Below are 13,790 nucleotides of genomic sequence, written 5' to 3' on the forward strand. Positions count from 1 at the left end.
CACGACACGTAGGAGCACTCCGAGAGGCTTTACGGAAATCTAACTTCAGTTTAATTACGCTGAGCGGTAAACGCTGTCTATTTTCGGACATGATATTTTCCCATCCCATTTAGTTAACGTGTATTTAAATGTAACGATTGAAATCTGAGAGTTGTAATGCTGGATTTATAGGTTGTCCAAATGACTGTTAACTACAATTTGGCCCTAAATTAGTCACTAGATCACTCGGCCCAATTTCTGGTAGAGTTTTTACGGATAAAGGTGCTTAATAATAATGTGATAAATATATTTACATGTGTTCTTCAGACTACTCGACTAGTATAAAATAAATATAGATAAAAAGTGAACGATATTTATTATTCCCTTTACTGGAGTTCATTTAGCCTATCCTCTTACAGGTTTGGTGACGTTAAAGCATTAACTTTCTTTACGTGCTTGCAAGCCAGCAGTGGCCTGTCAAAATTGTGATCTGCAACTCTGTACTTACCGCACCACCTGGCGGCCACTTAGAGCAACTGAATGAATTTCGTGAATTGAAGCGCATTTTTACAGTCCGTGTTTTAAAAAACAAAATCGCTCAAGTAGGCTCTAATGTTGCAATTTCTTTGCCACACCCACTATTTGGTTTTGCTTTATCTTGTGTAGTGTGCATCTGAAAATACAAATAATTTTGTGCCACAAAAGAAAAGCAACACTTTTTTATTTGTCTTTTGCCATTGTTTCTAAACCTCTAAACCCCATTTTGACCAGCTCCTGTCTTACTCAAGCAAACAAAAACTGTGTTCTCTTGGTATTTTACTGTTGTAGAATCTTTTTATATCCCATTTAGTTAGATTTCATATCTAAACCTTTGCCAGTTTAATCAGTTTTTTGACCTATAGGCAACTTCTAAGCAGCTTCAAGAAACCAACATGTCTCCTTAGGGTAGCTATGTAGTTCCACCTTCCAGTGGAAGGTTATTGGCAGCTTGCAAAGGCAAAGTAGCTTCCCCAGCACTAAGAATCAGTATGACAAGTTACCCTCACTTTCTATATTGTACGGTACCAAATTGATGTGTGGTGCAGAAGATTGTTGGCCTGATGTCTGTGTTCAGACAGAACACAAGTCAAAGGGTTTAATACTGCTATATATGAGTGTGCCTATAGTTATGTGTATCCTTATCTGAACAGTCCTAGGTATAGATTCTAAAAGAGATTTTCTCTACATTCAGGTTGGCGCTGACTTGATTAGAATATAATTGTCACACATCTAGTCCATCACGCTTTATTTATTGTGTCACACTGTAATACGGTGGCACTCTCTGGTGCAACATCCTACATGTCAGAAAGATTTAATGATGTATGGTTAAAATTGGAACTCTCTAATACCGGTAAGTGCTCAACATGTAATACCTGGTAAGACCAGGGGAAAATGTGTCATATAGATCTCCAAAGTTGATCAAATTTGTGCAAACTACCACCATAAAGCATATCTCTTTGAGTCAGGCGGCTTAGCAAAATTATGGGGACACGCCTGACAAAAGCACAAACATTTTTCCACATAGTCTCCATCACTAGAGCTTTCAATTTGGGGGGGCACTTCATCAAGATGGCGGTTCCAAGATGGTGGCCATGTGAAATCGCTAAGTGCCAATATGTCTTCCAAGCCACTTAAAAAGTCAATCTTGTTGTCAATATATACATTTTCCGGGTCAAGGAATGCATTAAAATATTATTAGATGATTATTTGTGCCAAGATCAAATTATTATTTTGGCAATGTATTACATAATTTTCATTGGTTCATGGGCAGTTGGACATTCATGTCCGACTGCACTCTTCCCAAATCTGGTCCTAAGCCGCCTGACTATTTGAAATAATAATGTTAGCATTTTAAACCTACATTATGTTAAAGGAATGGTAGAACTCGTATTGCCATTACAAGGCAAGGTTTTAGGTTTTAAAAGGTCAATCCACATGACCAACTTTCCATTGTTCAAGTTATCCTTACAGCAAATTCACAAATAAGTCAAAATCTACAGATGGACAGAAAATACCACAACAAAGATTAAAAAAAAGTAAAACTTTGAAATTCATTTCATACAATCTTCTTTTATTTCATATAGAGATAAAGAAATATAACAGAGAACTAAAACAGAAAAGTCTGGGCAACAGCCAAAGTACACAAAGAGAGAAACTGTTATCATCAAGAACACAGTCTGTTGGTGCAAAAGTGGGGATAGATGTGGAGAATGAGAAAAGTGAAAACTATTAAAATAAAAAAATAAAAATAAAAATAAAATAAAATTTTGCCGTTAATGACCATCTCCTTCAACGGGACAAGAAGAAGGTGACCTATCAGAACTCCAAGATGAATCTCAGAGCAGGAAAACAACCTTAATCCACAAGTAGAATACACTGTTTCTTTACCCAACAGTTACTCGTTTTCCAAAGTGACCGACGTGAGGGTAATTTGTTTTCTGTCAAAGTAGAAAAAGACAACTTTTCCGAACCAAGTGTGTAGTCCCATTTAACATGAAAGCATTTTAGTGTTTATTCATTGACTACAAGGATTTGACAAACTAAGAACAACGCTGACATCATTCAGACCAGCAGATTCTCTCACTCAACTCCACATGTGAATTGGCATTATTTATATAAACAGTGACACGTGATTGAATTCTTTCTTCACTTTTAAGATGTTTTACAACCAGAAAAAATAGGAGCACAGAAAACAAAACAGAGAACAGGGATGGAGTGGAGGTTTGGCTGAAAATCAGACCGGCCAGGCCGGGATCAATCTGAAACATCATACTGCCGACTACAGTATCCCTATGCCTTTTCCCCGATCGAATCACACGACTTCACCAGATTCACAACTTCAGTTATCTTAAGGAGTCCATGCTTTGCTGATTTTTATTGTATGATGTACGCCAAGTGGTGCCAGAAAGTATGCTAAAAGAAACTATCATACTCCTTTCAGGGGAACTTAAGGAGAACTGACAAAGGTGTAGTCGTGCTGTTATTAACAGTTATTATTTTGTCAACGGGTTTGTTTGGACACAGGTTGCGTCATGGCTACTTTTCGTATCGCAGATTGCAGTTTGAGATTTCAGATGTTGGACTGCAGCTCTTATCTCAAAGACACTGTCTCCTCTTTATTTGTTCACTCATTTATTATCATTAATCAAAGGAACGGCCCCACTCATTCAACACGCGCTTATCATCTCCAATAGTAGAGCACACTGACATAAAATGAAGAAATCAGAGAAATGCAGGAAACAACACACAGAATTTGATCTCTCCAGTATGGCTTATCACTTCCTGTACGCGATACATTTCCATCAGGTGAAAAGTAACAATCATTCAGAGTTACGCTCAAAGTGTTCCTCAGAGCACATGAGCTTAAACTAGTGGCGTTTAAAGACAGGCTGGGTATCTCTCAGGGGTCGTATGTCTTTTTCCAATTTTGCTTACTGCTTCACATAAGTCATTCTTCTGAATCAAAAACCATATTTTGGGAACATTTTCTTCAAATTCACAATGTACAATGCATCAGCCGAGTTCCAGTTCAAACATGGCAACTAAGCCTGTGGGCTGAAGGTTTCCAAGCTGATCAGGTCTCAGGCTTACATAACAACATTTTTAACATTCTTTCCTTTATATCAATTCCACCATTTCCCCATTTACCACACATTTAAATACAACCTTTAACACACCATTTCAGTTTGTTTTTTTTAATAATTGAAGTACTTAATTTGGTTCCTTTTGATCATCGCCAGTCCCACAGTTTAAACGAGTCACTACTTCAGGCACAAGAGGAAGGGATTTTTCCCCTTACTGGGTTAATGTTTGAGATCAGTGGAGTTCCAAATAAGCTGCTGTGTCCGGGGTTACATTTGGTTTGACAGTTTTTGGTCTGCTTGTATGCATGCTTACTGAATCTGTTACGTAATACATCAGCAAGGGCACTACAAGATTCTTTCTGCACCACACAAAAACGTTGGGAGAATTGTGAAAAACAGAACCCTTTCTTATCGAGTCAAACATGTTAAGACAAATTCTGTACATCAACATTTTGTGCAGGAAAACCAATCGAACGTATTCAACATCACTCTTGCTCATGATTCTCTATCTTAGGCAGCTGGAGAGTCTTTATAATTTAGATCAAAAGTTCACAAGCTTAAAAACAATTTAGCAGATTGTCAACACTGTGATCTATCATCTGAAATCATCTGTTTCCTCTGACTGACATTAATGAACAACGGCAGGAGGGAAATGGGAGATTTGATCATTTGCATAATAGTGTAAGACGTCTACAGCGATGACTGTAGACAAAATGAATGAATCACTGACCTTTTTGGTCTGAATAGTATTTACGAGGCGCTTTAGACAAAGTAATTTAGCTGCCCATCATCCTCTCTCTCGCTCTCTGAGATTATTCATCACAGGCCCCTGCTTTCTCTGCGATTTTTTAAAGATGAAGTATGTTACAAGTGCAAAGGATGTGAATGGGGAACTGTGCAGGTGTTATTAGTCCACAAAAAAATAATTTATCCTCATGAGTCAGTGTCTGAGGAGCAACGAATCAGCGTCCAGTTTGACGCAGCACAGATGCAAACTCTGAATCTGAGCTGTATGAATCATTTTGTGTAAACCCAGACAGTCTGTGCGTTCCACACATACGTACTCTCTAACCTTCCCTGATCTCGATCACTCCGCTGTATTCATGATGTGGCACTTACTACAATTACAACCACGACAGATGAGGACCACTTTCATCCACCCATACAACTGAGAGGCTATTACTGATTCCTGTATGGTTACAGATTCTACATGGAGGAAGTGCAAAAGGATACAGGGTGACGCATAAGGAGATAACCTTGAAAATATCATAACTCAAGAAAAAAAAGAAATAATAATCCAAATCCCCATCCACAGTTGTGTGTGAGTGTAACAACATCAACACGTCTTGTTAATGCTCAGAGTTTGTGTTTTTGTTATTGTACAGATGTTTTTTGAACCGACCCAGAAAGAAAAAACAAAACAGTTTTCAATTGAACCTACAACGGGCAGCTAAAGATTTTTGGGACATCGTCTTGTTCTCTGCCTGTTGTTTCAGAGACAGCAGGCGGCAAATCGATGTAGTCTGGAAAATCCACTTCACCTGGCACCACTTCAAATCCTGAAGTTCATCAGCAGGACAGGACCTGCAGCAGCTTCTCTCCTCCGATCCAGCAGTTGGTACTGAGCTCTTAACGTTTCACACTTCCTGTGTCACACGTGGTTACATCAAGTCAAAAGCCGATGTCATTTCTCCACTCATTTTCCGAATGTCGTGTTGCAGCTTCTGCCTTTCCCCAAGTATCAAAAAATGGCCGAGTCTCTGTCGATGACTGCTTTCGATCGGAGAACGATTAAGGCCGCTCCATAAAGAGTTACAAAAAGAATATTGTACACCCATTTTGTTATTTATTTAGAAAGCAAGAGAAAGAGACACACGCAGCAGAGGACAGAGCCCTGCGAGATAGAGTTCAGACAAGAGAGAATTTTTGTAGACGTTCGGTCTGATACAGGAAGGAAGGGAAGAATTAAGTGTCCAGTTTGCCCTCTTACACTGAGCATTTACAGCCAACACGTCAGAACTTAAAGCGCTGTACAGTAAGACCCCCGCAGTGCTTACGATTACACTGACGGAGTGTTTTCGTATGAACTGCTGGAGGATGTCATGTGTGTCTGTGTGTTTGTGATATAGAGTGTGCCTAATCACTGTCATTTGATGCGCCTGTATTCTAGACAGGGACCTGAACATGTCGGTATACCTGCGTCTGACACAGAACAGAGCGTGTATATTTGTACATGTAGGTCCTGTTTGTTACGATCTAGAAGGTGCGTCCTCGAAGCTTATGATGCTGGACTCCGGGTGTTGGGCTCCGCCTGTGGAGGCCGCGCCACCACTCTGTGACATTGAGGACGAGGATGTGGATGAGAGGGAGCCGCCGACGGGTCCCCCAGCCGATCGAGGTGTGGAGGTTGAGGGGTCACGCCCACCTGGGAGGAGAGGCTGCGTGTCGGTTCTGACCTCGTCGTCTTCGTCGTCGTCTTCGTCGTCCATGCTGGGCCAGGCGGACTGGTCTTCCACGCGCTTGAGCCGTTCGTTCAGAGCCTTGAGGGCCAGTTGTCTGCAGAGGAGAGGGAAAGAGAGGCGCTTGTCATCAAGGGAGTCCTGTTATTTATTGATAAGTGCTCCACACAAGATCTTTGCATCGACATCACGATTACGGGGAAGAGTATTCCTCATCAGAAATAAAGTCCACTTGTTATAGCTGACTTCATGTCAATAATGTCTGATGTGTTTCACTTGATGCCTGAAGCATCACTGCAGCAGCCTGCCAACAATACAAATCTTTGACTGTGATTTTCTACCCACAAACCCTAAAGTTGACTGAACTTTTTGTCACTGAGACGAGTAGAAGGATTTTAAGGGATTTCATGGAACAACAAAAATAAATAGTAATTGACTGTTTCAGAGTCAAGACCTTTAAAACCTTTAGTTAAAATATATAAAACTTCCTTCAAATATTCAATTTTTGTCATGATTTTTAATCAAACCAAATCTCTTTCTGCAGTTATTTGGTATTCACATTATGGGATGTGTCGTTTAGGTTTTTGCTAAAGGGTTAGGGTTAGTGGATATAAAAAGTCTACACGCCAAAGTTTAAATGTCAGTTTTTGTGATGTAAATTAGACCAATAAAGTTAATTTCAAAACTGTTTCCACCCTTAGTGTGTCCTATAACCTGTGCAATTCAATTGAAAAAAAAAAACAACTCAAATTTGAAATAACTAAATATCAATGAATACTAAAATAATGTGGTCGCATAAGTATGCACACCCTTAAACTAATACTTTGTTGAAGCACCTTTTGATTTGATCAAAGCATTCAGTGTTTTGGGGTAGGAGTTTATCAGTATGGCACATCTTGTCTTGGAAAAATGTGCCAACTCTTCATTATGCTTTTGATGGATTTTCTGCAGAGATATGACAGTGGATAGAGTCAGAAATCAGGGAATGACATGCAGGAATGCAGCCACAGGTCTGATTGAACCCAGGCAGCGTCCTTCAAGGACTACAACCTCTGTACATGGGGCGCTTGCCCTAACCACAAAGCCACCGCCACCCCAGGGGTAAATACTTTGACTTCTTGTTATATTTCTGTGGCAAATCCTTCTCCAACTCATATTTGATGAGACTCAGTCCATCTGGGACCTAAATTAGGTTAGAGTATTCAATTGGAAGGATATTAGAGCACTGCAGTTCATGTAACTCACGTATTGTTCTCAAAGAGAAAAACAACACACACAAAAGTCTCCCTGCCTTGTTTTGCATAATAATAGTAATAACAAATGTGGTCATTCGGAATAAAAGTATGCAACAAGTTAGTTGATTGTAAAACATCTAGAAAATAGATAGCTATTTCAAATTGTCCTTTCATAATGGCAGCTATGACAAACATCACTTTTGCATTTTGTAATATCTATGCATAGGTCCTCAGGATCATGAATTTTTTGCATAGCCTAATTTCTATTTTGCTCCTGGTTTTGTATAACATGACCTGTCAGGTGACCTCAGGGTTTTATATATTAGGCGTGCAACAATTCTCAATAAAATATTGAACTATTCGGTACGGCATCCACGGTTCAATACTGACTTGAGAATTGTGGTTTTAACGGTTTGGCGTTTAACTAGTTTCCGAGCATTGTATTTCTCTCTAAATTGGCTCTGTGTGTGCCTGTGTGTGCCTGTAAGTCAGCGCTCAGGGATGATGAAACCCCGGCCGCCAAGTGAGTTAATAGCCAATCACCACGCGTTAAAGTTTGGTAACGCTGACAACAACATTACAATTCCCGGTGGGCCGGGCTGCCTGAAGGGCGGCCAGGGCCGGTACAGTGACAGTCTATAGATCATACAGGCTGCAGTCATTGCTCAAGTAGCGTTACACTATAGACCAGTTTCTGATAGTGTGGAGCGAGCGTGCGTGCCTGGAAAACATGTACTGCGCAATGTTTCCCACTCGTCCAGGTATATTAACGACCACAAACACCCTTTTTCCGAAAGCCTCTCTCCCTCATTATGTCAAAAACATGCATTAAAAGATAACTGTGTCCGCGAATGCGAGAGGGAGAGAGAGCTATACGGGTGAGCGAGAGTCGGGGGACGTGCCATTACGCATATAAGTGGACGGACAAGAAACAAAAAGTGAAATTGATCATCTGCTCTACAGTCTACATGTTAACCAGTGAAGTGTGTGAGAGTGCCCCTCTGTCTGTGCGTCTGCGCATCACCCTCACTGCTCTTATTAAAAACTCTAAAGTGGTCATAAACCACGTCTGAACCTTCAGTGTGAGGTTTGATGTCTTTTGAAATGTTCTTAAATCGCCGTTTGAGCTGCTGTTAATACTCAAAATATTTACAATACTGAACATTACAAGAATAAGAGAGGAGCGATAATCGTAACTAAAAGAGAAATATGGCTGTATACCACCAATACACCTTTTTGTTGACATTCATTGAGCCAATTGTAGTTTACTTCATGTTCAAATCAAATCTGACCTTTGCAATTGGCTGAAAGGAGAGCACCTGAATTTGTTTTGCTTCAAAGTAAATAAATAGTTTTAACACTGGAAACATTTTAACAGCCCGGTCCGTCAGAACCAAACCGTGAACCGTGACCAAAAAACCGAGGTACGTATTGAACCGTGGGCTGACTGTATTGTTGCATCCCTAGTATATTTGTGGAGGTGTGTCCATTGACTTGTTCATGTCTGATGAAGGGTGAGAGGCTCGAAACGTTACACATGAGAGTCCATTAAATTTCATTTGTTGGAGCTACTTCTGGTGAGCGGACTCAGTACTTTTTTCTATCTTTGATGTTTTTTGGTCCAGCACCCAGCACTTCAACCTTCTCGGATGTGCGTGCCTTTTTGAAACAAAATGAATGTTTTTGAATGAAGAAGTAACATGATTTAAACATCATCCCCTTATAACAATCATTTCCCACATAGACCTCTCAATCAGTAGCCAACAAATATCAAGCACTTACAGATGCTAATTACATGTGATGTAAATATTCAATGTTTGTCACGCTCGAAGATGGGATGATGTCCGCAAGAGCAGCAGCATATCGAACACCAAAGGACGCATTTCAGCAAAAAAAGGTGCGTCTGTACACGGCTTCTCTACCCAGATTAAAAGATGTTAAAGGACATTGCGTGTTCTGACTTTTATACTGTCTTCTAAGTCTGTTTAGGGTTGTACACCTGAAGAGTTCTCACTGTTTGAGTGTGCTTATTGTTCTACTATTTATCCTTGAAGATGGAAACATTTCCCTGACTAAGATGAGCTGAGATAAAGACGAAACACAAAGAAGCTTAAACAGTTGTCACAACATTGTGCAACTGCGTATCAGATGTCGGTATACAGATGTGTGATTGCTCAGCAAACCTTACCTGGATCGAAAATGTCTACCTTTCCTCATTCATTTTCCACTTATACTTGTAAACAAAAACTTATACAAAAAAAAAACAAGTTTCCCCAGCCTGGAGTCTGACCAAGGCTGCATTTATGTGGTACTCAACTTAACCATTAGGCAAAAAAAAAAAAGTTCAATTACCCCCTTCACAATTACAGGATCACAATCTGCGTGTGTGTGTGTGTGTGTGTGTGTGTGTGTGTGTTCATCTTTGTGTAACGTCATCTGTATGACAGCTTGGGAGTGTGTCTGCTCGACAATGGAGCAGAAGGAAATAAACACTCTGACAGCTTGAGAGTGTGCTCAAGAGTCTGTGTGTTGTAGAGCCTAAGACATGAGCATGTTCAAACTGTTTGTCAAGTATGGCAGAAAAAAGACGGAGGCCTAACAGACCTTCACTGTGTAAATAAAATGAAAAACAATACTTAGTCTCTCTGGAAGGTATTTATCTTACTCTATGGGTGTGTGTGTGTATACTGTTTACTTGTGTATTTATAGTCTTAATTCTTCCCTGTTTGCTCTTACTCACCTCCTCCTCTCTGCGTCTTGAGGATCTGTTCCTGGCAGGCTGATAGTGATGGAGGAGGGCGCCCCCACGTCGTACCTCTTCACCATCTTCCTGCAAATCTTGATTTTCACCAGGGCTGAGTGGACAAGCCCAGCCAGCAGCCCCACGGCCGGCTGCAGTGCCTCAGGGAAGAAACTAGCAAAGGCAAAGTGGTCCGACATGTCACCGCGGCCCCGGCTGTGCCTTTGGTAGAAACGAAGGTAGACCCAGCCGGACAGAGCGCCATAGCTGTATGAAGCCAGGGGGGCGGAGCTCTCAAGCAGCCCAGAAAGGCGCAGTAAAGCCAGAAGAAGGAGGACCAACGCTGGTGCTGCTTTGAGTCTCACCTGGAATGAGAAGGGGGATTATTTAAGTTCTTAAATAAATCATCAGGTACAGATAGCTTCCCTTTTTTGTCCAAAAAAACAACATGCCTGCCAGTTTCCATATTGTGCTCAACCCAGCTAGAGTCAGGAATTGTAAGACCAAACAAAAGCTTCTAAAATGCGAGGGTGGCAGAAATCACAGTAATAATGTGCCAGTGTTTTGATGACGTTTGTTTGCTAACATAATCAGCTGAGAGGTGGGAGATTAGAGTGAGGGAACTTTTTTTTGTAACACAGAACTCCTAAGCTGCACAAGAAGAAGGCTAAGGAAAAATGAGCTGCCTTTAAAAATGATACATAATGAACCCTGTACTTCAGCAAAAAACGAAACCCTTATCCCGACACCAACTGTAGGCTTTTCTGTAAAACGGGGTATTTGAACAGATCGTCGTCCAATCTTGGACAATAAACGCAGCAGGCCTAAACCAGAGGACACAGGTCAAGTGGAGCAAACAATAGACAGCTCAACACTGACCTGTGAACCATAGATTGATGTTGTCAGTAAGAAAGTATGAGCTTGTATTTTGCCCTCAAAAAGACTGACATTCATTACCTTAACATATCAGCATTTAAAGCACAACAGAGACATTAGAAAACACTAAAAAGGAGAGGTTCTACTTGGAAGTAATAAGATAAAAACACAGAAATGCTGTGACATACAGACGGCACAAATGGAACAATGTATATTCCAAGAAAATCTTATTTAAACAACGTGGGAAGACTTCTCACTGAAAAATCAAAAGTATGTGCAAAATAAAACACGTTCCATATTAAAATAATAATTCTACCTGTTAGTGTTTACTTGTTTGTTCTGCCTTTAATAAGTTATTAATAGTAAAATGCCTGTTTGGCGTATTCCACCAGTGAGAAATTTGAGTAAAAGCCTGAGTGAAATGTTGCTGGATGGAAGCAAGACAAAACAAACATCATGGGCATGTTTATTTCCGGCAGTGAAAAGTCTTGCACTATAAGAAGTATTTGACTTTGGGGATAACCTTTGATTAACTTTTTCAAAAGACAATACTAAAAGGAAAGTGTGTGTAAAATTGAGTACTTCAGTGCCTTTCCTATAACTTAATTACTTATTTGTCCATTTTAAGAGCTCTGCTTTGAACTCACTGCTGCCTAAATAGCTGAAAACACACAGTACATATCCAACCTCTTCCAAGACTGAAAACAAGAAGCATTAAGTGCATACCTTAAGCTTAAGTATCTGGCAGATTACCTTTACTTCGAAATAATTGTGTCCCTACTCTTTGCTTACCCATTGTGAAATTCTCTGTTGTTTCAAAGTAAAAAAAAGTTTATTGTATTTGTGACTGTGGCTGGAAGATGTACATGTGTCCTACACAGAATCTGACACAGACACATGTTATGCTGGTTTGGTGTCCACTGTCTAGTGCTGTTCAACATTCTTGTTTGGATACATTCTCAAGTGAACTACACCGCCCTACTCCTCACTGGTCTGGTACAGATTCAAGCAGAACAGTGATACTTTGCTTCATGTGTTGTACTCACCTGTGGCACTCTGAGTACTGTGGTATCCCCCATAGTCTGCTTCAGTGCCACAAGGACACCACCCAGGAACCCAGCTGCTCCATGCATTTGAACAGCAAACAAGAAGTCCAGGTCAAAGGTGGCAACATAGGTGAGGAGGTAGGAGAGGCCTGCCAGGAGGCCTGCAGAGATGTTGACCACTGCGAAGAAGATCAGGAGCTCCAGAGCGCCCCACAGAGGCTCCAGCAGGCGCCCACAAGCCATAACAGTCCCAACATTGGCTGCCACACCCCAGACATGCTGCTCCACCACCCCATGGGTCACCAGTGTCCACACCCAAAAGTTAGGTGGAAATAGATATCCTGGGGTCACCCCAAGTGCGTATGGAGTGTCAACAGCCCATGACAACAGGTAGAGGATGACCACCACAGCACTTATACTTTTTACCACAACACTGGTGCTGGCAAGGGCAGCCAGGAAGTGTTGTCTAGCCACCGGCAGGTAACGATTCATTTTTGGTCTGTTGTGGAGGAGATCCTTCTTGAGCAAAGCAGCTCAAGAGAATAAAACAGCGGGACAGTTGTTTCTGTTGCAGCAGATGTTGGAGAGAGTTTAATTATGCCAAGCAGAACAGGTGACACCCGGTATCAAAATCCCCTCCTCTCTGTGAGACTTCATTCGGATTGCTAGCTTTGAGTTGATCAATATGGCGTTGTTAATCAAGTGAGTGAGGTCAATTTGTCTGTCCAACAAAGTAACAAACTAAAGGGTGTAGCTGACAATCATCAGGATGTGATAACCTGAGCTAGGTAACCCTGTGATCCTGGTGCCGAGCTAGCGACCTAGACAAAAGAAGACCAACCTCACAGTTCACTTCCAGGTAACATGCGGATGGCTGTAGCCAAATATGCAAATCAAAAATGATACTAATAACACTCAGAGTCAACTTCTTCAGAAGATCTCGGCTGGCTTTGCGTGTAAACACAGGACAGCTAATGTTAGCTAGCTGTCAAAATGTAAGCGTCTTATCCTCCGCTGATTTATGTCCACCACGGAGGAAAAGAATAGTCTTCGCTTTATTATAATAGGACAGTTACCGTAAAACCTGAACGGTCAAATCTGTTCACGTAGTTCCCGTCTTGGTCCTCTACGCCTTTTCGGCCCGGTGTCTACCGGGGCTAGCCCGAGGATTTCCAGCAGCTAGCAACAGGCCTCCATAACAATGTTAGAAACGCTTCTGAACTAGCGTCAGTTTGTGTAAAATTCACAGGTACTTTATACTACCTTGGCTTCATATGTTTAATTTAATGTACTTCCGTCTTTTGAGCTTTTGAGGACGAGTCGCCGGAGGAAATTCTGTTGTCTTGATAGGTAGCCTCCTCCTCCTCCTCGTAACTCCACTCAACAACTGACCTGCGCTGTCTGCCACCGTCATCAACAATCGGTGAAAAAACGTCAAGTCACGTAACTTTCGAGCACCAAAGCATGCCGGGAATCCGAGTTCTCTATAAGATGTGTTTATTGTTACTGTACAAGTAGGCTACAACCTGGCTACAACGAAATGTTGTTGGAGCAAGCCTGTAGATGCCTAATATATAGAAATATAGAAATATAGAAATACTAAAATCAAATATTCAAATAAGAAATACAATTAAATAATATATTTTTTTAGTATTATTAAATATATATTATTATAATCCGAGTTCTCTATGACATAGTTTACATTTTATTTATGTAACATCTTTGTTGTCCACGTTTGCACATATGCCTGCAGTATATGATTTGTACAGAAAAAAACATGGTTTAACCATTCATTTAATTAAAATGTAGACCGTAAAGGTGTGCATTTTAGT

General features: G+C 40.8%; 1 protein-coding gene across 1 annotated transcript; it reads right to left on the minus strand.

Moving 5' to 3' along the window:
* Positions 1 to 2,068: 2,068 nt before the first annotated feature.
* tmem115 (transmembrane protein 115) lies at positions 2,069 to 13,350 on the minus strand. Its single transcript, XM_020646536.3, has 3 exons — positions 11,959 to 13,350; positions 10,037 to 10,401; positions 2,069 to 6,158 (listed from the first exon to the last, which is right to left on the minus strand). The coding sequence occupies exons 1-3, from the start codon at positions 12,448 to 12,450 to the stop codon at positions 5,852 to 5,854; spliced, it is 1,164 nt and encodes a 387-aa protein (XP_020502192.1). The 5' UTR covers positions 12,451 to 13,350; the 3' UTR covers positions 2,069 to 5,851.
* Between the last annotated feature and the right edge of the window lie 440 nt (positions 13,351 to 13,790).

Source organism: Labrus bergylta, chromosome 12 (genome assembly GCF_963930695.1).
Source record: "Labrus bergylta chromosome 12, fLabBer1.1, whole genome shotgun sequence".
Lineage (NCBI taxonomy): Eukaryota > Metazoa > Chordata > Actinopteri > Labriformes > Labridae > Labrus > Labrus bergylta.

Coding starts and splice junctions, on each gene's coding strand:
- tmem115 (XM_020646536.3), bottom strand. CDS start 12,450: ATGAATCGTTACCTGCCGGTGGCTAGACAACACTTCCTGGCTGCCCTT. Junction 10,402..11,958: donor CAGTACTCAGAGTGCCACAG/GTGAGTACAACA, acceptor TTCTCATTCCAG/GTGAGACTCAAAGCAGCACC. Junction 6,159..10,036: donor CAAGACGCAGAGAGGAGGAG/GTGAGTAAGAGC, acceptor TCTCCTCTGCAG/ACAACTGGCCCTCAAGGCTC.